At 39.8% G+C, this 25,812-nt stretch overlaps 1 protein-coding gene across 2 annotated transcripts in view; it reads left to right on the forward strand.

Moving 5' to 3' along the window:
* Window positions 1–25,812, forward strand: part of CACNA2D3 (calcium voltage-gated channel auxiliary subunit alpha2delta 3) — an 812,027-nt gene that overhangs the window by 221,821 nt on the left and 564,394 nt on the right. For both annotated transcript variants that reach the window (XM_070390783.1, XM_070390784.1), the window contains exon 4: window positions 13,911–13,970. In XM_070390783.1, coding sequence (XP_070246884.1) covers window positions 13,911–13,970 — 60 coding nt within the window. The remainder of the gene's footprint in view (window positions 1–13,910; window positions 13,971–25,812) is intronic.

Consider the following 25,812-nt stretch of genomic DNA (forward strand, 5'->3'; position numbering starts at 1 on the left):
TAGCTTCAGGAATTTATTTCTATGTCGGGAAGAAGGCCTGTTCTGAAGACATTGAACAAGGAACTTGTGTAACCTGTGTGGGGACCAAGATTCTGGGAACAGTCTTATTTATTATTATTATTGGTTTCATTGGAAATAAGCTTCACACCAAGTACATGTGTTTGACTGTACCTTAGAGCAGTGGTTTCCAATCGGTAGGCCACGGCACACCGGTGTGCCGCAAGAAATTTTAAAACATGCAATACCTCACTCTTGTCCCTTAGATAGTCAAATGAAAAAAAAAATGGTAACAGCCAACAACAGTAGCTGTCTGGTGTGAATGAGCCAAAAATATTCCTATTTTTTTTGTCAGATCTGAAAAATATGTAATTTTTGTTGTGCTACAAAATTTTAGTAATTAGTTTGTGGTTCCCTGAGGTGAAAAAGTGGAAATTGCTGCCTTAGAGGAGTAAAAGCCAGCTTGGTCCTATTTCCCAGGGTCCTTCAAAAGGTATATGTGACCCTCGCCATTTGGACTTTTTGTTTTTCAAGGATCCCAGTATGTTATGAAATGAAGAAATGACAAACACAATTGAAAATTGTTGTATATTTTAAATATTTACATTAAAAGTCCTGGCCAGTGGCTCAGTTGGTTGGAGCATCATCTGGTGCACTGAAAAGTTGCAGATTTGACTCTGGGTCAGGGCTCATACCAAACTTGCGGGTTCTATCTCCAGTCAGGGAATACTAGTATAAGGAAGGCAACCAATTGATATTCTCTTCTCCTCCCCTCCCCTCCCCTCCCCTCCCCTCCCCTCTCCTCTCCTCTCCTCTCCTCTCCTCTCCTCTCCTCTCCTCTCCTCTCCTCTCCTCTCCTCTCCACTCCTCTCCTCTCCTCTCTCTCTCCCCCTTTCTAGAATCATATCCTTGGGTAAGGATTAAAAATAAAAATAAAAAATTAATGAACACATAAATATTTACACTCACAAATTGCTGCCTTTTAGTAAAGAGTGCCTAAACAATATCATTGGGCTCTTCCCAGGAAAATTAAGGATACAGTAAAGAAAAATGATCATGTGGCATGGGCCGTGTGGCCCAGGAAAGGAATGCAACTTTAAACAAGGCCTCCTTCCAGTGCCATGGTTTCTCTGTGATTATACCTATAACCTCTTTAGGAGACAATGTAGAGAGTCTAACTTGCAGGCCCTGTGACTTGGAGGCCTTGGCCCACTAGCTTTCTGGCTCCCAGGAAAGGTCCTAGAGCTGTCTGAGCTGGGTCTGCAGGCAGCTTCCCAGGACAGTTCTTATTACTGCTTTTGTTAAGTGACATGTTTTCATCTTAAAGCCTTCCTTAACTTTCCTCCTCTTTCTCCTTTTTTCAAAATTTATATATATATAAATTTTCCCAAAGTTCCCTCACTCCCATTTCTCTGCTCCCTGCATTTTGGCCCCTGCTCCTACTTCTGCTCTGAAATGGTCTTACACAGTCACCCCCTGGCTCACTCAGTCATGTTTGATCAGAAAAACAAAAAACCCTTTAGGCATTCCAAGTAGGCAGGGATTTAATCTTCTGAATTAAAAGCTTTCTTCATCATTAGAACTGGGGGCACGAGGGTCAGGGAAGCTGCTGCCCAAGTTCGTAGACTTGGGAAGTGCCCCAGACTCAGAGAGCCACCACTAATGGCCTCAGCTGTCAGCAGGCCCAGTGGGTAATTCCCAAGAGGGCACCTGGATGGCACTGGCAAAAGATACCTGCCACCTGCAGATGCCCACATACTTGCCAGCTGCTTTGATTGGAGAATATTGGTGTCACCCCTGCCATTGAAGGGATGCTATAGATGGTGGTGAGGGTCAGCAGCCTCCACACAAACATACCCTTAACCACCAAGCTTTCTATCACCACATTACTCAGTCCGACTGTGATATTTTGCAGCTCCTGCCCACCCTTCTTTTCTCAAATGTTCTTTGAGCTCCAGCTCCCTTTCTGACCATTCCTGGGTATCTCCTGGGCACAGTACTGGGCAGTGGCAAATGGCACCAGAGCTACTATTACTTTGCCTTCTCCTTCATTCTCTAGGTGTTGTTGGCCTCTGAGTCTTGTAAATTCTCTCTCCTAAGTAGCTTTAGCAAGCCTTCTCTACAGTCTTTCTCTTTATTGCTTTGGATAGCCTTTGGATATTTTTAAAAGTTTAGATAACTTCAATAATATTTAGCCACTTAAAACATTCTGGCCTTCTTTCTTGCTACCCTCCATCCCCATGCAGTCAGTCAGTCCATCCTTTAAATACCTCCATACACTGAACTGCCTATAACTGCCTGGATGCATCATGTTCTCTTTTGCCTTGGGGCCTGTTACTGGGATCCTGGGATGTCTTTCCTTTGTTTTCTGGGCTAGCTCTTGCCTTCAGGTCTCAAAAAAGATGAGAAGCCTCCTTGTATCCCTGAGCCAGGTCTAGTTGACCCGTCAGTGGATGTCCACAGTATCCCTTGCTTCCTCCTCTTGGAACCTTTGTCACATTGAGTGGTGGTTGCCTGTTTGTCTCTTTCTCACCCTAGACTGTAGCATCCTCAAAGGAAGGAGCTGCATCTTATAAACTTTATATTTCCATTCAAACACAGTTCCTGGAACTCTTATAAACTTTATATTCCCAGTCAAACGCAGTTCCTGGAACTCACACAATAGGATTCATAGATATTTCATTTTTCCGCAGCTGTATTTTGAGCATTGGCCATGTTCTGTATAACATTTTAACATGAATCCAGTCACCATTTCATTGGAGTTGGGGTGGGGACTTCACAGTGGAGCCATGGTTCTCAAACTTAATTTGTTTTGGAAGGCTGTTTGAGAAGTGATCTGCCTGAAAACCAAATCATTTTTTTCCCATTAGAAATAATGTAAATTGAATTTATTCGTTCCAGACCTCCAAGTGATTCCTTGTTTTAACCTTTCTATATACAGTGCATGTCTAATATACTGTGTAATCTGTAAACAAACACTTCTTTCCTTACATTTATCAAACCGACCCCTACTTAAATGAATTACTTTCAGCACTCGTTCCAGGGGTGTCTTTCAGGAGGTCAGTGTGCAGCATCTTTGCTTTTTCACATGTCATTGCCTCTGAAATGCTGTCACCAGCTAACTGCTTTTTGTTTATACAAATCAATAACAATTTCTATACCTCTTCAGTTGCCTGTGATCATTGTTTCTTTCACACCCTTAGCAACATTAGCATTCTTGATGGCCTCTTTATGTTTTAAAATTGTGCTAATCATCCATTTTGCCAGCAAAAAAAAACAACAACAAAAAACAAAAAAAATAAACCCACAAGAAAATTCACAATACAGTTTCTTCAGATATTAACCACATGAGGTTTCTCTCCTTTGTGGCCTGAGAGATGCTTCTTGTCATGCTGATGTGTCAGCATAAAAGGGTTGTCAGGTCAAGAACTGAAGTTTCCTTCAACAACCAGGCCCTTTTTTCCTTGAACAACTTGGTTGAGAACCAAATTGTTCAAAATGGGAGATATTCAGAACCAAGATTTGACTGTATCTCTAAGGAGTCATTTGCATGGCAGAATGAATGATGAGGAGTGGGCAAACATCTAAGGATCTAGGAAAGGAACATTCTAGGCCAAGAGAACAGCAAGAGTAACGGAGACGAGAATGTGGTGGTCTGGGTTCAGAAAGATGGCTGGGAGGAGGAGCTGAGATGCAGGGTCAGATTGTGATGGGCCTGTGGGTCATGGTCATGAGTAATGGGAAGTGATTGAGGGGTTTCAAGGGGGGAACGATGATATCAGAATTATACTTAAAAGGCTCTGCCTGGCAACTGTGTAAAGAATTGAATGTAGGGCCTGAAGAAGAAACTGAAGACATGTTAGGGGGCTGGAGTTTCCAGGGGGACATAGCTATGGCTTTGATTGGGGTTGTTCCAGGGGAGGTCATGCTAAAAGCTATAAAACGTGGGGCATATTTTGTAGAGAGAGTCTATATGACTCGCTGATGGCTTGAGATATTTGTGGAATAAGTGGCATTAAAGCAAATGGTTTCCCTGCTACAGTCTCTCTATGTTTCAGGTTTATCCCCTCCCTGCTACCAGATTAATTTAAAGATGACTTAAATTTCAGAACTGATCCTGTTGCTTTTATGCCCAATCAGATCTCTTCAGCTCCCCACCCCCACTGTGCATAGAAATAGTATTCCTTAGCCTTGCTCATTGCCCTTGCTCACCTGAACTTCACTTGCCTGCCGTTTTGCACCCTTTTCTTCAACACCACTGACCTCCCCCCTTACAAACCATCTGCCACTCTGTAGACACATGAGGCTCCTCTTACCTTGGATACTTTGCTGCTCATTCTCCCATAGTTTCCCTGGGCCACTTGGCTGACTTCCACTCATCCTGTACCTCAGGCTCACTGTCACATGTATGAAACCTTCCCCACACTGGTGCCCCATGCCCTGGCAGAGTTGTATGCTCTCTGCTTTGAGTTTTCATAACACTTTAACTTCTCTGCCCTTTGGTTTCCCCATGTGTAAAGTTGGGATGATATCTGTGCTTTCCTTCATAAGACACTTGTGAGGATTAACGGGTTTAATTGACTGAGTCACTAGAACAGTTGGCACTAGGATAGGAAGTGTGAACCCCAATAATTGCGTGCTATTATCACCTTATGTCACCTCCTAGGATAGCCCATGTCACATTGTCTAATTTCATCTCCTTCCAGCTGAACTATGGATGTGTTTGTCATCTTCCTGGCCAAAGCCTCTGGCATAATTCTTCTCACATACTTAATCATCATCATCACCATTGTTGTCACCATTGACAGTAATAAGAGCTAACATTAATGGACATTTACTATGTATTAAGAACTTTTGCCCAGACTATTTTCTTTAAGTAGCTGGAGCCAAAATTTAGTCAAGTTGTCTGACCCAGGGCCTGCTCTCTGGACCAATATGATATGTTCCCTCCCAAACTGAAGTTGCCTAGCAAGTATCTAGAGGCATAGATAGAAGGGAATAATGAAAAGGAAATTAAAATAGCATTTTCCCTGCATCAGATTTAAACAAAAACCCATCTTGAGCAGGTAAAGTCTGAACAGACATGGAAATTGTTCCTCATTTTTCCATGATCAAGGAGAAGGGTATATTTTTCCTTTCCTGGCTATGATTGGGGTCCAGGGGCTGGGAGCTGCCTGTTACACTCGCTGGTCCTGCCACACTTACCATCCTGTCACACTCGCTGCCCTGCCACACTCTAAGTCTCACAGTGCCATCCATCAAAGGAGCTTGTGTTGGCAAACAGCTTACTCATTGTGCCTGCGCCATTCTGAGGACATCAGTCAAGCCTTTCGATACAGGCTCTTGCCTCAGTTCATTTTCAGCCTCACTGATCACAGATTTTGTTGCTGAAGCTGAGAAAGAGAGTTCTGGATTCTGAAAACCAGTCCTTAAGGAGCAGGTGCTCAGCCTCACGTTTGAGAACACAGACTTGGAGTCCTTTCCTTGGCAGCAGAATTAACTTTCATATAACCTCCATGTAACTGTGAACTTGAGGAGTTCTTCCAAGTTCTCCCATCTGAGAGCCAAGTGTGGGAGGCACAGACGCTGACGTTTCCTTGTTCCAGGCAAGCTGTGCTGTGCCTGAAAACCTTGCCTCTCCCCCTGTCCCATCGCAACAATATCTCACACTCGTGCAGAACTGGAGGAAATGTTTTGTGTGTGTGCATTCTCATCAAATTCACACATAGAAGATCAACTAAAGAGGATCTTTTTTTAGTTCATCAGAGAAGAACATCAAGGCCCAGAGAGGAGAACAGTTTTTGACTTGAGCAGCTAGTGAGCTGGATGACCAGGACTCAGACCCTGTTTTGGGGCTCGGAGATGTGTCTGGTCCTACTGGGCCATAATGCTTAAAAGACCGAAAGCTTCCTGAAGGCCAAGACAAGTCATTGATCTCTGGTGTCCCACTCAGTTCTTGTTGCTGTTCTGATTACTTCATAGACTCTCAACAAATACTTGTTAAGCTAAATTGAATGGAAGTGATGGCACTGTGTCACTACCACCAGGAATGGAAACTGTCATAGGACAGACTTTCCCACCCAGACTATCATCCTCTTACCTTGGCTGTGCCTTTTCTTGTCCTGCCTGTCTTACTGTAGGCAGATGTCCCCATCTTCCTTAGGTCATTGGACCGTATCTTCAAAGCTCCATCATTGCGGGTTCCAGTCCAAACCTCTGAGGAGGTGCTGAAAAGGTTCTAATTAAGGGCTGGGACAGATTGTGTTCACCACCGTCAGAGCCCTCAGGGATAGATGGTTTCCAGTGTGTAAAACAAATGTTTATCCTAAAAGTGATATAATGTCATAGTTGGGTTCATCCTGAGCTGACCCCTTGGGAAATGAATAACAGTTCCATTGTCCACAAAGGAACTAGATCAGCTCAAAACTGAAGGGCCCTGAGTGGATTTTCTAAGGGTTATGGTTAAACTAGAGGCCTGGTGCACGAATTCATGCACCAGTGGGGTCCCTCGGCCTGGCCTGCAGGATCCGGCTGAAACTGGCTCTCTGACATCCCCGAGGGGTCCTGGATTGCGAGAGGGTGCAGACCAGACTGAGGGACCTCACCGGTGCACGATTGGGGCTGGGGAGGGACATGGGAGGTTGGCCAGCTGCGGAAGGACCGTGGGAGGGCTCCAGGGCATGTCCAGCCTGTCTGGCTCACTCCCAATTGGCCAGACCCCAGCAGCAAGCTCACCTACCGGTTGGAATGTCTTCCCCCTGGTGATCAGTGCACATCATAGCAACTGGTTGACCGGTCGACTGTCTGCCCTGTGGTGGTCAGCACACGTCATAGCAAGTGGTTAAGTGGCCTTAGCATATCATTAGCATATTACACTTTGATTGGTTGAACGGCCGACCAGACACTTAACATATTAGGTTTTTATTATAATTCTATAGGATAGTCTTGATTTTGATTATCAACCCTAAACCATTCCCAGAGGGTTACCTAAGCAGAAGACAATTCTTAAAAATGCTGCATCACTGGGAAAAATTACTTTGGGCTGAAAGACAAGGTTGACTTCTTTTCCTGTTTCCTCCCCAGCTGCCTTGGCCCTTGGGCAGCCATTTCAGCGAAGTTCGTCTGTTTCCATCTCCAGAAGCTTTGCCAATGCTGCACTTTGGGCCAATGCAGCCTTAGATGTAGAGCAAGATGCCTTTGGTTTGGAAAAAGGCCATTCGTGTTGATAATAGGTATTAATTTAAGCAATCTCAAATTGATAACTGGTATCTCCAGTAGAAACAAAGATAATTTGGTATTGATTGTGATTGTGTCTTCTGATGTCGACTCCAGGCTTAGTTTGTCTTGTCAAAGGCTGGTGTAGCCTCATGTAATCTGAAAGAGACAGGAAGGGGAGGAAGAGAGCTCCCACCCACAGAGAGATGTGTTTGCTCTATTGCTCTGTTACCTGCTTTCTCTGGAAACTTCATAGATTAGCTTTTCTAATCCACTTTGAAATGTTTGCTGTTTCTAAAGCAGAAGCAATCTTTGTGGCTTTCAGGCAGAAGGTCATTTTATACAAAATGTTCATTCGTGTGCAGCAAAGCTTATTTCTTCCGAAGGAACAAAGAAATAATGGAGGCTCCTTAAAAGTTGTTTTTCTCTAAAGAAACGATCATCTTGATAGTTGGTGAATTATATGGGTCATTTTGATTGGAATTGCAAAGTAAAAACACTTGTATGAGGAAGGATTACTAAATAACATTAAGCTCTCAGATAGGACTCCACCTGCAGTTTCATCATTTCAGAGCAGGATCGGAAAATGAATTGGATTTCTTCTTGTCTAATTGTGTCCTTCTCTCCAGGTTATTCCTTTGCCCTGATTTCTTGCCTGATGGTCACCCAGCCAAGGCTGTGGCCTCCATGTAGGTCTCTGAGGTCCAGCTGTTTCCAGAACTTTTCTTGCCTCCAAAGCTTTGTTTACAATGTTTCCATGGGATGGAACAGTCTGTCAGCTTCTTTCCTTCTGGAAGAACCTCCCATTCTCCTGTAGGGCTCAGCCTAAATGTCACTTGTGGGGAGCTTCCTGACCTACTGCCAATGTTCTTTGTCATTCATCCCTTCACATGAAAGAGCTACTTGCCTTGTGCCTGTCCCTCATCCTTCTGGAAACCGCCTCCTGTTGTTTCATGGCTCATGGTGGTAGGTTCCACACTTTGCAAAATCACCATCCAATAACTCTAGCAACAAAAGCAGTGAGGATTAATCTACACTGTTACAGAGCAATACAAACTCTATCCTCAGTGACAGAAGAAATGATAGTGTTAATTTTAATATCTTACTTTTTTGTTTTTGAGCTTCATGGTTCTTAAACTATTGTTTTCTGACCTTCATACAAGAGAAGAGTGTTTGAAATTAGTCCTGGGAACACATCCGTCTCATTTTGCCCAGATTCCTAGAGACATCTTTTGATGTGCTGATGGCATTTAATGAGGATGGAATTGTTTCATTTTGTTTTAAAGATCCACAGAGTTTGAAATCTGTGACTATGGAGAGGATACGGGTATTCTCTGTCCTCACCTCTGTAGATGGTCATCATGCAGAGGTCAAGCCTGCCAGGAACCTTGGTGCTAGGAGAGCATCAATCCCATGTACACAGTGTTGTAACTCTCATTCTATTAAATGCTAGCCCTTACGACAACAGCCACTAAAGCCAGTGTGAGGGAAAGACGACGTGCCACACTGGGTATGCTTGTGGGGGAAATTGTTACTTCTCTTTGATCACTCCTTTGGGTTATCTTCCTTCACACTTAGCTCTTATTGATTTGGTATTAATGACAATTCAAAACTATCTCCAAGTTAATCATCACTGCAGCTTAAATCCATGTTAATGATTATAGATTTTTCCCAGTTATCCCCTTAGTGGAGTTTAAGCAGTATTTAAGAAAGAATTATGTATTCATTCTAGAAAAAAATGGCAATAAAAACCCTGGTGTGATATTAAATGTATTGTTGCAAAACATTCAATGAAAACCATTGAACATATTAAGTGCTTTGGCATTTTCCAATATTCCATTATAACAGCATTTACAAAGCAACACTTTTTAGCTTTAGCATGAGAAATCAAAATGTTTTTTTTTCGGTTTTAATATTTGTTTTGCTTTAAGAGTTTTGTCCATAATGAACCCCCCGATTTTAGGAATATTTATTGAAACTTTTCTCATTTGTACACAATTTGCTCATCTTGATGGAACCAGTAGGAGTCCAGCAGTAGGTCACTGAGGCTGTGTGATTACATTTTCTATCTCCTCCCACGCTCATGGCATCTTCCCGGCGTTCCTCCTAGAAAGCCAGAATGACCAGGAACAAAAAGATGAAATACAAACAGAACAAAAGATCATTTTCTTCTTCTGATTCAATTTTCACTTTGACCTGGTGTCCTATTTCCCCCTGCTGGACCATGACAGGAAGTTTGACCTCTATAATGTCTTTAACTTTATTCTTTATTCCAGTGTTTTGGGAGAGGAGATGGAAGACAGCATTCTGTAGTGTTGTAGGGATAATGTGGGGTCGTTGGAACAAGAGATAAGATGCGATTTTAAATGAAATGCTTTAATATCCCTGCTATTCCCCTAGGCCAGTGGTTCTCAACCTTAGCTGCACATTAGAATCATCTGGGAATCTTTTTAAAATCCTGATTTCCGGGCCTCATCCTCCGGAAATTCTGTTTCTTTGTCACTAATGTTGTGGCCCCATCCAAGAGGTTTTGGGTTGGCAGGAGGTGCTCACTCTTACACCCCTGTCCTTGGTAGCTTGCTTGCCTGCTGCTGCCTTTGTGGCCCCACCCCATAACAAAGAAACAGAATTTCCGGAGGATGAGGCCCAGAAATCAGGATTTTAAAAAGATTCCCAGGTGATTCTAATGTGCAGCCAAGGTTGAGAACCACTGTCCTAGGCAGTTGTGATTTCACCGTAGCTATAAATACTGTCCATGGTCCATGACTTCTAGCATTTGTTATTTATAAAGGTAGCTTCTGTTTATACTTATTTAACTAAAAAGGAAGAGTAATTTAGAAATATAAAAGTCAATGAAATGTACATCAACTCATGAATTAAAACATTGTGCATTTAGGTGCTTTGTTCCAATCCCAGGGTGTGTATTACATTTACATTGAATAAGGAAATTTTCAGCATTAAAGGGAGAGGGGAGAATTTGGCATTAAAGGTGCTGTGGACAAAACTTTTGGTTTTCCTTCCCTCACAGCACACTTTTGAATACAAGTCTTTAAAGCCATTTTTATTTCCAGTGTTCAGTTTTAATTAAAAACCACAGTCGCAATTCTATAGCCCTTCTTCACAACCAAAAGGGGAATTCATGCAAGAGAAAATTAACTTATTATTATTAAAAGCACACTGCCTTTCTAATAGACATAATAGAATAACAGTTTTCCTCAGGCTCAGTGGCAGCTTTTTATATAATAACTAAAATATTAGCACATTTAAATTGATTTTTTGTACCTGCAGGTGATAATTAAACTTATTTTTAAAGCATACTTAATTTGAATTAGATGATAGAGATATTTGTGCAGGAAAGAGACATTTTAAGCTTTTTATTTACTGGCAAGCATCAGAGTTGAAGTTGAGTTGTCTTGATTTTTAAAACATTATTGATTTTATAGAAAGAGGAAATGTTCTACTCATTTATGCATTTGTTGGTTGATTCCTGTAAGTGCCCTGACCAGGGATTGAACCTTCAATTTTGGCATATTAGGACAATGCTCTGACCAACTGAGCTACTTGGCCAGGGTGTCTTGATTTTTAAAAATGAGAACTCAATTTATTTTTATTTTATTAACAGGGGAACCTCTATCCCCAGGAGTCTGTTTTAGGCAAGTTTATGACACATGATTTTCTTCTTAGGTACAATTTTTTTCACTCATTTATTTTTATGCGAGTGTTTCAGAGGAAAGATAAACAATCCTTTGTTCCTTTCAAAAGGTACACAGTTCTGATGTCCTGCTTGTCATTACTATTGTGTACAATAGCTGAGCCTATTCTTGGGGTTTCCCCCGGAATTTTCTCATAAAATATAAGCCTGTCTCCCACCGGCATCAGGGTGCAGTTGGGATAACCCCACGGTTGATTGCAGGAAGGGTATATCCTTTCAAAGAGCTCTGTTCCAAAGTACTTACTTGTTTCACATGGGACAGGGATATGTATAGTTGACTATCTTTTCCTGAGTCTTATTTCCTAAGCTTTGCAGTGAGTGTGATCGGAAATATCATTGTGATAAATGAAGAAGCCATGCAGCAACCTAACTTGAAAATGAGCATTAAACTGGCCAGAAGGGTTCAGATTCTCTTGTACTCACTGCTCCACACAGAGAGCAGTATTCTGGCTTATCTCAGTGATTAGTACAATTTTATTGAATTGTTTCCAGTGTGTTACCTGTTTATACACCATGTCTTGCATTGTAGTATTTGTGGTTGAAATACATTTTATGTTATGTTATATTATATTTGGACATGTTATATGGTATGTATGATATACATTAACATACAAACACAAATATAAGTAAAATGCTTTATAAGAAATGCATTTTACACTATACTCTGTCATAATTTCTATTTGCCTATCATTTCCATCTTGTTCTCTTACTTGTTGTTCCTATACTGCTTTTGTGTTTTTGTACATTTCCAATTCTTCACTTTTTTTCAATATTATCTGTCTCGGTCATTGTGAAATTAATTTGTTCCCATCTTTTGATCATTTGTACTTTTGATGGACATTGCTGGATTCTCAGAATGCTTAGGCACCATGATAAAAACAACTTCTATGTGTTTAAGTAAATACATAATCAAAATGCATAACTTTTAGATCATGTAAATGTTCAGACGTGCATAATATTTATACACATTCAATATGTAACTGATTTTTATGATACATGCATACAAATTTTAAGTCTGTTACAAAGATTAAAAGAATAAGCTCTCAAGAAAACATTGATTTGATATATCACTGCCTGTCACTCATCTGTCAGGGTTCATATCGATCCATTTGCAAATTGTGTCTTGTGATCCCAGAAGGCTGACAAACCTCATCGGCTGGGACAATTCCAAGAAAACTGCGACCCTTTGAAAGCTGTCCCAATGTAAGCTTTGGGCCAACATATCCAATCTACGTAGACCGTGTCTCTTATTTTTCTTTTCCTCAGTTTCTCCTCCTCTCCATTTTATGCCTCTCTTCTATAAAGTACTTTACGTCTCATGGTGAAAATAGATATGTGCACAGGTTTTGAAAAGATAAATGAGAGTTGAGACACCTTGGAGGACTGGAGGAGCTCATTCAGCAAGGCATCAGGGTTGAGCTACGATCAGGCTAAGTGGTGTTTTTAGCCAGTGGATCAGTCACTGGCAGAGCTTGTTAACACAGGTCGCCAGGCCCACCCCCAGAGCTCCCAATTCTGCACGACTGGATGGGGCCTGAGAAGGTGTATTTCTAACAAGCTCTCAGGTGAAACTGATGCTGCTGATGGGGGACTACGTTTTGAGAACCACTGCTCCGGGGTCACCTTTTCATGTGCATAAGGTGAAGAAATGACCCAGAGAGGGGAAGGGTCTTGTCCCAAATCTCACAATTGTAGTGTGTTGCATTGCGCTGGAGTTAGAACTCATTCTTCTGTCGCCAGCCCTGTCCTGCTTCCTGGGGGCTATTCTTCGATTGACCAGAGATGGAGCAGACCCTTTCTGACCATCTGCAGGGAGTGTGAGGAGCCAGATTGGCCAGCCCTCCCAGATTCCTGTCTGTAACAGCACGGCCTCTGGCTGGCCTATCTCTTTCTTTGTATGCCCCTATGAAGAGAGAAGACTTTAGTGCTCTATACCAGAGCCCAAAGTTACCCAGTCATATTCAGACTCTTCATTTCTATGTCCAATTTAATAATCATTCATGGAACATTTGTCTGTGGATTTGTGATTATTTAGAGATTAATGTCATCATTTTTTTTTTTAAAACATGGCCTTTTAAATTCAGGTCTGTATTATGTCAAGCGAAAGCAAGTTAAAGGTAGCATAGGCTGCAAGATTAACCATGGGAAAAACAGGAATGGTTGCATTTTTATTTGGATCAAAAGATTTTTCTCTTAGTTCAATGAAATTTCAGTGAAATATTATTTAAATAAATGAATTTTCTGCAATATCTTCTCGTTTGCATTTTCATGGTGGGAAATAACTTACTGGCAAATTCAAATTAAAGTGAAATGATTTTGGTTGTTGAATAATTGTTAAATGGAATTTCATTAAGTTGTTTTCATAAGAATATGAAGTGGCTGAATTTAGTTGGCTAAGAAGAATAATTGTGTATTTAATTTCAGTGATTTTATTATTGGGATGAAGATTGTCAAAATGGCATTGATGTCCCATAAAATTCAAATAACTGTCACCTGATAATTACATACTAGAACTGGGTGCAGAAAAAATTGACCTTGAATGAGGCAGGCAATTAAAATAAGTAGTGTTTTCCAAAGCATTGGGGAAGTTAGTCCATTTAGAATTACAGTCAATTCAGTTCAATAAATTTTGACTAAGGGCCTTCTCTGCCTAAGGAATGTACTTTCTAGGTAGGTCCTGGAGTCCATATCCAGCCTCAAGGGCCAGTGTCTTTTATACAAAAATGGATGTGGAACATGTGTGTCTTTATACACACATAACAATAAATATCTGTTGGAAGAATTATGGTTGAATAATGAAGGCAAAAGCTGGATTTTGACACTGATGTTACTATGTTCAGTGTCATGGGTATAAAGGTACCAGTCACAATGAACATGATATACTCTGACATTTGGGGGGCAACAGAGAAAACTCAGTCTTTTCACATTGTAGGAATGGGGTCCAGGCCACACTTGTAACCCTTCCTGTCGATTTCTGTCTTTTCAGCGCCTGGTGGAGGCTGCGGAAGAAGCACACCTGAAACATGAATTCGATGCAGACTTGCAGGTACGTGATTATAGTTCGAATTAATTGTTTTCTGCTGAAGGAGAAGCACTCAGTGTACCAGGAATGCCAGGTTTCAGTGGCTGGGAAAGAAAGGCTTTGAGAGGATGACACTGAGTTGGAATAAATGTGCCTATTTTTTGATAAGGCAGGATAGGGAACCTCAACCATTGTCCACCATGATAATTGCAGTGGGATGACACAAGCTCATGAATATAACCAGATTTTGATGGATTCTTCTCCAATTCTGGGAGAGTTAACCAGCCAACTGACAATAATCACCAGAGCTCTTAATGGTAAATTGATAAGATAGATAGCAGAATACAGACACTTCCTTGGCTTAAGTGATTGAAAGGAATGTTGTGATGGATCTAATGTTGAATTGATTTTAATTGTATTTAAAAATTAAATCATTCACAGATGTGGGATTTGAACATCCACTTAATAAATTTCTTGTAGTAATCTCATATCTCATCATGGAATCCTGTGTCTGGTTGAGAAGGCTTTTGATGTTGTCTTGTAGAGAGAAAACATAGTAGAAGGGGCCAGTGAATTGAATAACATGTGGAGGTTCCTTTGCTTCTCTTCTGAAGTAAATTTTATCTGTATTGTCATTCCTGAGTTGTGTAGCCTCTCCTTACTTCTAGAAAAAACAGAGGGAGTAAACCTGAATCCTTAAGTCTGTGTTTTGATAGAACATAACTCTTTTAGTGGTCACAATTGGGAAATAGTGGTATATGAAAAAGATAAAGACAGAAGAAAGAAAAGATAGTGATCCCTGAGATAGGCTTTGGCTGTATCTCTGTCCCATGGGTCTACCTCTTGTCATCATTACTGTCTACATTGGTTTTCTTTTTGCCTTGTAGGTAAAAGCATGAACACTCAAATGTGGTAATTGAGGAAAGTTTAATAAAGGGAATATTTACAAATGTGTGGTAAATGAAACCAACAAGCTATAGTGTTGCACCCCAGGTCAAGCCACACTCCTGGCCTGAAGGAGCCAGGGGACAGAGAGGTTTCTAATAGCCAGAGAGTAGCTATATGGAAAGGGTACTTGATAGAGGGGTGCAGCCATGATGATCTGGCAGTTTTTGGGAAAGATACCCCAACAACAATTTCTAGCCTTCTGATCTCTTGCTGGTACCCACTATTGGTTGAATCCAACTGTCAGTATAGTTGACTTGATTCAGCCTCCTGAGGCATTGCACTGGGTGGAGAAGGGTGAAGAATAGATCTGGAGGGGAAGCAGAAAATGTCAAACCTACTATCTGAGGTTCATTTTTAGGCATAATCCCCAACATATAAAGCAAATAGAGCCTGGAATATAGCCAAGCACAAGAAGTTGCAGGGGGAGGTGGAGCTGTTCTAGTCACTGTTGGTAACATTGGAGAGGAGTGGAGAAGCCAGCCCCGGTTTCTGAGCACAGCTGCAAGAGAGAGAACAGAGAAATCAGCTGAATATAGCAAGAAGCATCGCGCTTCCTACAGCTACAACCATGCGGCGGCTCCAGGAAGATCCAGGGGCCATATACTGGCCATGCTGACTTCAGTGTGCCTGCTCTTCAGAGGGTCTGGACTTCCTAGAGTGGCCATGAGGGGTTTAATGGAAGCATCAGGAAGCGCCTTTGTAAGTGTGACACTTGCAAGGAAGGGTCTCTTGAATGTGTTGCCAAGGGAAATTGTCTTCCTCTCCTCAGGAGTTCCTTAGGCCTTTTCAGGAATATTCTGGTACTAAAGGACAGAAGCTCATCTCAAATCAACTTAGATTATAACATTGAATAAATTAAGAAACCATGAGTCTACTCTGATAATAAACAAACAGGTAGATAAAAAGATAAATGCATAAATAAATGAGAAGGGAAGCTCTTACGATGGCATGGCAATTAATAACTATGGAAGAAATGATGGAGTTAGAAAATTATGGTATTGATTGATTGAGATAAGAATCTTCAATTGATACTAAAATTAGCAGGTAAAAGTTTGATGAAGAACAGGACATTGACAGTCTTAATGCAACCACCCACAAATTACTCATTAATCACAAAGGAGAAAATATCAACTTTATTAGGGAAAAAGCTGGCAGAGACTATCTTGAATATGTAACCAAAGTTAATGTCATCAGTGATGAGACCAAGTGACATCAGGAGCTTCCAGATGTGATGACCAGGATGGATACAACACCGCTTATGTAGGATTCTTTCACAGTGTGTCCCAAAGGTGTAGCCTTAACCTAATCATGACAAAATGTCAGAGAATCTGGACTAAGGCATATTTTACAAAGTAACTGGCTGGACAGTTCACGAAGTAACTGGTTGGACAGTTCAAAAAAGTCAAGGTCAAGAAAGACAAAGAAACATTGAGGACTTGTTCCTGAATAAAGGACATTAAAGACACATGACAACTAAATGCAACATGAGATCCTAAACTGGATTCTGAACCAGAAGCAAAGATGTGAATATTGACTATGCATTCGATAAATAATATTGCCTCAATGTGGACTTTCCTGATTTTGAGCCTTGTATTGTGTTTATGTAAGAGAATGTCCTTGTTCTTGGGTTTCTCTGGACTAAATATTTGGATCCATTGGTCCAATTGGAAGGAGTGAGTTTGCGGGAGGGCAAGAAAGGACTGTTTTGTAAAATCTGGTGTTTATGTCTCATAGTCAATTTTATGCCGAGACCAGTTGTCTAGTCAAGGCAGATGGGCAAGGAAGGGAATGCTTTAATTGACTTCAGGGGATTTTTATCCTTCAGCTGAGGAAACATGTTCTGTGGTTTAGCGCAGCTAACCTTGAGCCGCTCTCTTTTGTCTGTCTGGAGCTGTTGTTATCTTCCCAGAGTGTTCTGACTTCCTTCCCATTATTGAAGCTTCACAATAAAACCCTGTTGTAGCACAAGCGGTTCCTTGTCAAATGTGGTGCTGTAAACACGAATGCAGCGTTGGGTCTCTCTGGAGAAAAAATAGAGGACGAGAAAGTGAGTCCCTGGAGTGTTACAGCTTTTGTTTTCTTGGGAAGCCCTGTCCTCTGTTTTGTGTGAGTACACAAGAACTATCAGAGGCTCAGTTGTGGTCTGAACACAAGAGTAGATGTTGAAATAACCAGTCAATATTGCAGAGTGTCATTCACTACCCAGACCTCAGACCTCAGTGAAATCTCTGGGTCAGAGTAAGCCATGCACACTTTCTCGGAAACCTGAAAAAGGGAGGCCTTCCAGAGAATGGATGTGCACTGAAGAATGCCTGTCGGCTTCCATGAAGGTTTTGAAGCTGCAAAGCAGCGATGCTATTAAGCACAAGTCTGTTAACAGCTTGGGTGTCAGCCCCGTTGCTATTACTGGGGTAGCCGGTCTGTGTACGGGCTCTGAGTTTATTGCTATGACGGTCCATTAGAGCTGATCAATTGTTAATCTGGGTTCTGCTGACCTCTTGGCAACCCCTGGCAGTGGATTGTGTATATCAAAAAAATTTCAGACTACCATCTGCTCACCGTGAAATAATGCTGAGAAGGTCCCTGCACTATTAGATCAGTAAGAGCAAAGGGAGCTGGGAGGTTTTTGTGGAATTTCCTAAACTGTGTAGCTTCATGTTATATAGTCTTAGCCCCTCTGCTCTCCCAAAACCAAAGGGGTGATACATCTGCCCGTTCTTTTACGTCAGCTTTGAGATTTTGTGCCACGGTACCTTCATGTATTTTAAAAGTGAAAATTTTGGGGTTTTTTGGTAGAATCTTTGAAAGTTATCTATCACTAGAAAGTTGTTTCCTCTATTGCCAGCATTTTATTTTTCATTTGTCTCTCCAGAGGTTTAACACTTTCCCCAGGGGTTTATGACCTTGAAGTTGGCAGTCCCTTCTGTAAGGTCCCTAACTCTGGCATTAGATGGTTAGTGCCTAACAAAAGCTGTGTTGGGCAAAAGCAAAATGCAGCCTTTGACGGGTAGCGTGTGTGAGCAACCACAGTGCAGCATCCTCCGTGGGAAGCAGGGCTGCCCAGTTGTCACTGGCTGCAAAGCTTGTGGGATGCTAGTGTCATCCCAGCCCCGGGGGGTCCCCCTTTAAGATGCCCTCCATGAGCCTCTGTGGGTTTTGTTATTTATTCCCTGATACCTCCATTGGGACAACTTTCAGTTACAACTGATGTCAACAGAGGCCTTGTTAAAGGGGCATTCTTCCCTTTTTTAGTTTATGTTTTGAATGAACATAGGTTTTTAATGTAAAGCACATGGGAGGTTAATGATGATGTTAAAAACAGAGCTTTAGAAACTGCCTCAATTATCACGCATGATTATTTTAGTGTTTCACCCTCATTATTTTGATGGCAAAATCTACCTTGGGCCTGGGGCAGTGTGGTGGGGGTGGATCCTCGCCCTGATTATCCTAGCTACTGATGGATTTCCAGAAAACTAGGTCTACACGTGCAGTAAAACTCAGAGACTGTCTTCCCCCTCTTACTTTTCCTTTTTGGGTTTTTCCACCAGCGATGAAGAAGAAGACAAAACTTTTTTTTTTTTTTTGACAGTTTACTAAAAACTTGCTTATCTTTGAATGGCGAACATAGTTACTTTGAAAACTGTCTCAGATAAGTGCCAATTGCACAGCGCTGGTGCACAGTGGGGAAAATTGTGGTTTTGAATTGTGTATCCTGCAGAAGCCTTTTCCATTACAGCATTTTCTATAGTATATTTTTCTTTGTTGTTTGTAAGTGACAGGAAAAAAAGCCTGGTGACAGTCCGAGGGGTAACCAAGTGTGAGTGGACACAAAAGGCTCTGGAATTAGCAATGGAGTTGTGTTTTTTTTTTAAGTATTGCTATTATTTTTGCAGTTTACTTTCAATATTATTTTGTATTGGTTTCAGGTGAACGGCATAGTGGTTACACAATCATATACTTTACAAAGTGTTCCCCCTGATATTCCCAGTGCCCACCTGGCTCCCTACATAGTTATTGACTCTATTTCCTATGTGGTGACTGTATGGAGACAGCTGATTGACGTGGTGCAGTAAAGAAGAAAGATGGGGGCCGCACCTATAGGAGAAATAACTGAGGAGAGAAGGAAAATTTCACACTCTCTGTATTAAAATCAATCTTTTTTCCTGATCTAACTATGGGGCATGCCTATTGCTTTTCTTTTTTTCTTTTTCTCTCTTTTTATCAGCTTGGCAGGGGCGGTCACATTTCTCTGCATTTTAAGATCTTACATTAGGTGTTCTTAGTTAGGACTTGCCGCTTGTCATTTATTCACAGCACTGATGTGTAAATAGTCTCTGAGGAAACTCTAGGTGTGAGCATTTTAGAATAAAAGTCATTTTTCAGTTGTTACAAACCATAGACACGCACACTATTGCTTTTGTTCATTTAGCTAGAACATTATCGCTTTGCATAAGGCCAATGCCGTGCCTTTGAGGTTTGTGTTATTCACTTGTTTGGTGGTCACATGTTGTGCACATTGACTATTGCTCAAGCAGCTTGATCCAACAGAGAGAGCTTTGGCCTGGTGACCTGGAAGTTTCGGTGCCAGTAGTGCCAGTCCCACTGGGTCATTACATGCTCAAAGATCTGTTGCTGTGGTCTCTTTGCTCAGCTGTAAAATGGCATGCTTGTAGAATCGAGATGATGTCTAAGACCTCACCCATCTCATGTGCTGTAATTCATTCAACAGAGAGTTACCAGTGGCCTCCTATAGTCAGCACTATGCTGTGGATATGACCATGAGCTCAGCAGATGCTGTCTTTGTTCTCACAGAGTTCACCCAATGGGAGAGATAGAGGATAAAGACATGGCAACATAAATAATTATTAGATTTTGGCTATGGCAAATGACAGGAAAGAGAAGCACAGGGTATTATCACAGTGCACGACAGGAGACCTCTGTCAGTCTGGGGTTCCAAGCTGCATTGGAGAAAATCCCTGAAGAGCTCCCTTGATTGAGGGAGATTCTAGGTTCACCTCCACCACAGTTAGAAGAAGTCTCCCCAGACACAGGGAATCCATATTATCTTTATTTTCCCTAAGTGAAAAATTAAAATGATTTTATATACATAATAATTTTGATAATCTATAAAGATACTTTATTTTTGCCTCTTATGATGCTTATTACTTCCTAACCTGTTAATTTTATTCCTGTAAGTGTCCTTTTTAAAAAATTTAACATTATGCAGAACTCAGTACATGTTAGGGCCTCTGTAGGTTGGGGGTGACCCTTATCCTCCAGGAAAATACTAATCTACCTTTTCAGTTTAATTTTATTTTTTTGGATACAGCACAGACTGGTTTATTATACAACACATAGTGGATGTTGTAGTCTATGGGCAAGGAATCACCTCAAGTAACTATATGGATAGTACACTTGAATTCAGTCTTGATCTAGAAGAGGAGTTTGCAAACTATGGCCCTTGGGTCAAATCCAGCCCAGTACCTGATTTTGTAAATGAAGTTTTATTGGAATAACGCCATGCCCATTTATTTATATCTTGTCCTGGCTTCTTTTGAGCTGCAATGGGGAAATTGAGTAGTTGTGACCGGAAAGGTAAGGCCTCTAGAGCCTCAGGTATTTACTATCTGAATCTTTTGCTTTTGGGGCCAGTCTGCCTTTTGGTGCTAAGCTACCTTTTGGTGCTAATCTACTTTTAAAAAATATGTTGTTTCAGTTGGTGCTTTAAGGATTAAAATAAGCATCTGTAACTTAAGTGTACAGTGTATCTAGACTTAGTGTGTCAAGTACCATTTTACCTGAAATAAGAACTTTACAACAGTGCAATTCCATCTACCACCATCCTTTGTGGTATTGTCATACTATGTTACTTCTATATGTTATAAACACTATAGTAAAATGTTATTTTTATTTTGTTTTATTTTTTTCTTTAAACGTCCATATCATAAAACATTAATTGCGAAATAAGTTAGTAATATATTTACCCAGACATTTATAATTTCTGGTACTCTTCCTTCCTATAGATGAGAAGTTCCTCTGTTATAATTTCTCTTCAGCCTGAAGAACCTCTTTTAGCATTTTAACATTTACAGGTTCAGTAGCAACAACTTTTTTTCAGCTTCTGTTTATTTAAATATATCTTTATTTCACCCTCATTTTTGAAGGATGATTTTGCTGGATATAGAATTTTTACTTGACAGTTTCATTTTTTTCTTTTAGCACTTTGAAGATATAATCCCATTCTCTTCTGTGCTTTAATGCTTCTGATGAAATTTCAACTGTCATTCTTTTCTTTGTTTCTCTGAATGCAGTGTATCATTGTTCCCTGCTGCTTTCAAGATTTTTCTCCTTATCTTTGATTTTCAGTAAACTATAAAGTATGATAAGTTAAAGATGTTCCTAGATGTGATTTTCTTTGTACTTATTCTGCTTTGAGTTTGCCAAGATTCTTGAATATTCTCACCATATTTGAAAATTTTTAAGTAATTATTTTCTCAAAATCTTACCTATTTCTCTTTATATTTTCTTCTGACTCTTAAGTTGTATCTATGTTGGATTGCTTAATATTATCCCACAGGTCTATGTTCTATTAATTGGTCTCCAAGTTTACTAACCCTTTCTTCTGTAATCTCCAATCTGCTGTTAAACACATCCAGTCAACATTTTATTTTATATATTATACTTTTAGTTCTAGAATTTTTATTCAACTTTTTATACTCTCCATTTCCTCCTGAAATTCCCCTTATGTGCAACAGTTATATTCATGTTTTATTTTAAGCCCTTGAACATATCTACAATAGTTGTTTTTTTTTTTTTTAATTCCTTCTCTGCTAATTCTAGTACCTGGATCATGTTTGTATTGTTAACTGCTTTCTTCTTTTAAAGTAACTTTTTGAAATTTACTTTTTTGCTTCTTCACATACCCACTTATTTTTTGTTGTATAATGGACATTGTGGTTATTCTGACTGATTTTTATAAATTTCCTTATTGTAACTTAGTATTGGTTGATCCATGTAGTAGGTATTTTAAAAAACACCAAATTTATTGAATCTGATTATAATGGTATAAGAAACCGTTATTAAAGAGATGAAAAGAAAATAATCATAAACCATACATAACAGGGCAGCCTGCAGTGATTTGATCTTCTGCATTACTTAAGTTGTGAGTACAATATTGTCTTCTTTGTTCCAAAAGAACCATACAAGGCCATCTTCCAGTTGAAAGAAAGAGAAAAATGAATTTTTAAAATAGAATCTTGAAATGTAAACATTGTTTCTCAAAAGTTTATAATTTCTACAGATTAATTATATTAGAACCATCCAGATAAAGGTATTGATATTAACAAATTTAAAGACAAAAGTGCAAGAGCTCAACCAAAGAACTTGTATGCATAGATGTATAATCCATAGACACAGATGATAGGGTGGTGAAGGCCTGGGGAATGGGGGCAGGGGTGGGCCAGAAGAGGTCAATGGGGAGAAAAAGGAGACATATGTAATGCTTTCAATAATAAAGATTTAACAAAATAAAAATAAAGACAAAAGTGCAATTTTATAGCAATGATAATTGTTTTGGCTTTCTTTGCATATTCATCTTACTTTACAGTTCAGAAAGAAATAATGGCATTACTTATTCTTCCAAAGTCACCTTTTATGCACCTGTACAACATTCCCACACTAGCAACCCTCTTTTTAGAGATTCTTTAAAAAGACCCTTTTTATTTTTTATTTATTTATTTATTTATTTATTTTATTTTATTTTTTTTAAAAAATATATTTTATTGATTTTTTACAGAGAGGAAGGGAGAGAGATAGAGAGTTAGAAACATCGATGAGAGAGAAACATCGATCAGCTGCCTCCTGCACATCTCCCACTGGGGATGTGCCCGCAACCCAGGTACATGCCCTTGACCGGAATCGAACCTGGGACCTTTCAGTCCGCAGGCCGACGCTCTATCCACTGAGCCAAACCGGTTTCGGCAAAAAAAGACCCTTTTTAAAAACAGGTGTGAGTTTAGAAACTCTGGGTCACTTATCTCTAATTTCATCAATAATGAACAACCTAGTGTTTTCCTCATTGTCCTCAAATTTCTTGTTACAACATTCTGTATCATGAACGTGCATACTCAATTTGAAGGCAATGCTTGTTATTGAATTCTGAATGATTGCTTTAGAAAGCACGTTCTTTCCTACCAAAAAGTCATTGGTTCTTATGAGGTCTTGGATTTCTTAATTGGGCTTTCTCAAAGCTGGGAATATTTATTTTAAATAAATATTTGTTTAAAACACATTTGTTTTAAATAATATATTTTAAACACAATAAAAACCACAAATTCAAAATTTATTAAATATTCCAATTAAGAAATACTTTTTATGTTCAGTTTTATTGTTTTCATGTGCACAGTATGATTCTGGCGTTTCAGACCACAGCCAGGTTGGAATGGGGCATTTTGGGACACCAGACAATGTTTGCATATCTACATTCATTAAGTAAACAGTTAGTGGTTCCATTAATCATAATATTCAGAGTCCCATGGTACATTTCCAGAAACTGTAGTGTCTTTCATTAAGATGGCTGACCACAGAGGTCACAGGCAGCCCCAGAAATGCATGAGGATCTTTCTGCAGCTACATTTGAAAGCAATGGAAATGCCTTTCAGTTGCTGATTTTTCAACTGAGGATCTTGTGATCTAGGGATTTGCCAACTACTATTGAATTCTTTAAACTTGAATCTGATGGCAATCCAGAAAGTACACAACTCAACAAGAAATTCCCTACCCTCGATTTAAGCTTATTATTGAAGTACCTGATACGTACACAGATGAATTAACTCTTACTTTTTCTACTTTCAGGTTTGTTTGTGATACAGGCTTTCATAATATATACATAGCTCCAAGCACACACCTTTGATATGATAATCCTAATTCTTCCATTTAAAAATTCTTCCACGAGTAACGATTTTAGGACATTTCTCTTTGTTGGCTAATGAGCACTAATAGATTTTGGTAACTATGATAAGAGTAATAGGTGGCGTTATAAAAAATGTATTAAGTGCAGGCAGTGGCTTAAGTGCTCCACAGGCACTATGTCATTTATTCTTCTCCTCACAATCCTGTGAGATGTACACTGTTATTATCTCTGTCTTACATATGGAGAAGCTGAAGATTGAGAGGCCACGTGCTGGCCCAGGGTCATACAACAGTGGGTGGAATGAGTCAGAATTTACAACCGGGTTTATCTGGCTCCAAAGACCAATAAGTTCCATTGGCTCATGGAACTACAGTTTACAACATTGATCTTAATTTGCACTGGACAAAATCTTATAGGGAAATAAATTTCAGTTATCATGGGTTTATTTAAAAGGTCTATCAAATACTTCAAAATGAAATTTTCCAGAATCATAAATTCTGACCCAGATATCTATGAAATTAAAAAAGCTCAATAAAATACAATGATTCAGTGGAAATGATTACACATCAGTTTACTGATATTATTAGAAACATGTATAAGAGAAACAGTCCCTCATTTGGCAATTGGATCCATCCTCTAAATACAGTAACACAACTAGGTTTAAGAATAAGATCTGAACTCCCCATGTCCCTTATGGAGCACTGTGTAACCTGCCCAGCATTACGTGTGGATGAATAGCCACCTCCAACTCTTTCCCTCCTGCCTGTGCTCCTGTCTCACTCCCCCCCCCCACCAATAAGATTTATTTGTTTATTTTCCTGTCTTCTCCAGCAAAACATAAGCTCCACAAGAGTAGGCACATGACAACTAGTCAGATGTCCACAGATATTTGTTAAAATTAATCGAAATGTGTAATGGTGATACAATACTAAGACCCACAGCCGATCACCAGAGTTGTGCATTGTTAGTAACCCAGGAAGCTGATTCTTTCTTAAAAGAAATACTTATGCTTTACCAGAAGAGATGCAATTTTTGCAGTAATAAGCAAAGACGTTTTCATATACTAATGGCAGCCTTTTAGTGGAACAGTTGGCTTTTGCTATTACTTGCAGTAAATTAAAATATTTGCTCATTTTTCTCATCCAAATGATATGTTTCTGTCCTTTAATATGTAGTTACAAATATATGAACATACTAATTAATTATGAACAAGATAATTATGTTTACTTAATACGATATTAAATAAATAGCTATTTAGTTATTTGTATGGAAAGAGACATGTTTATAGAGAAAACATCTTTAAAATTAGAAAGGAGAAAAATTAGACAGGAAACAGCTCTTGCAACTCGGATTCCTCTCTTGAGCAGGTTCACACTCACTTCCCAGCCTCCTTTGCCAGAGCTGGGGATTCTGTGTGTCTGTGGCAGGGGGAGCCTCTTAGATACAAATGGGAGTTTGGAGGGAGATACAATCAGGCTCTGAAAACGAGTATTTGACAGCAAAAACGGGTGTGCATTGGGGTCCTATCTAAATGTTGTAGCTAACAGAAAGTGAACTACTTTCATGATCATCTCCTTAGAATATCTTTAAATGCCATCCTGTCAGCCTCTCATGGAAAATCCTGGAATTTACATTCCACTTGCTCATAGAGAAACAAAACAACATCAACATAAACAAACAACCTTGAAAAAAGTCCTTTCTCTTGCTGGTAGTCATTAACAGAAGGAAAAAAAAGAATGACTTTCCTCCTTGGAGTATCACATTGGTAGCCAGGTGCCTTGAAGTTTTGCTAGCCCTCTATCTGACCTTGGGAAAGTCATGTTCCTTTTAGACTTCATGTTCCCTCAGGTAAGTGAGGGTGGGACTAAGGGATGTTCCTCCCTGACCCAGAACAGAGTCTCTGATGTGGTGATTTGTTTTTGGAGAGAGAGAACAGTTATCTTCCCAGAGGGGTTGCACTCATTTTTTTTTTTTTTTTTTTTTAGGAAATCCAGCAACTTATACAGA

This window comes from Myotis yumanensis, unplaced genomic scaffold (genome assembly GCF_028538775.1).
Source record: "Myotis yumanensis isolate MYYU_CA2020_CCGP unplaced genomic scaffold, mMyoYum1.0.hap1 SCAF_14, whole genome shotgun sequence".
Classification (NCBI taxonomy): domain Eukaryota; kingdom Metazoa; phylum Chordata; class Mammalia; order Chiroptera; family Vespertilionidae; genus Myotis; species Myotis yumanensis.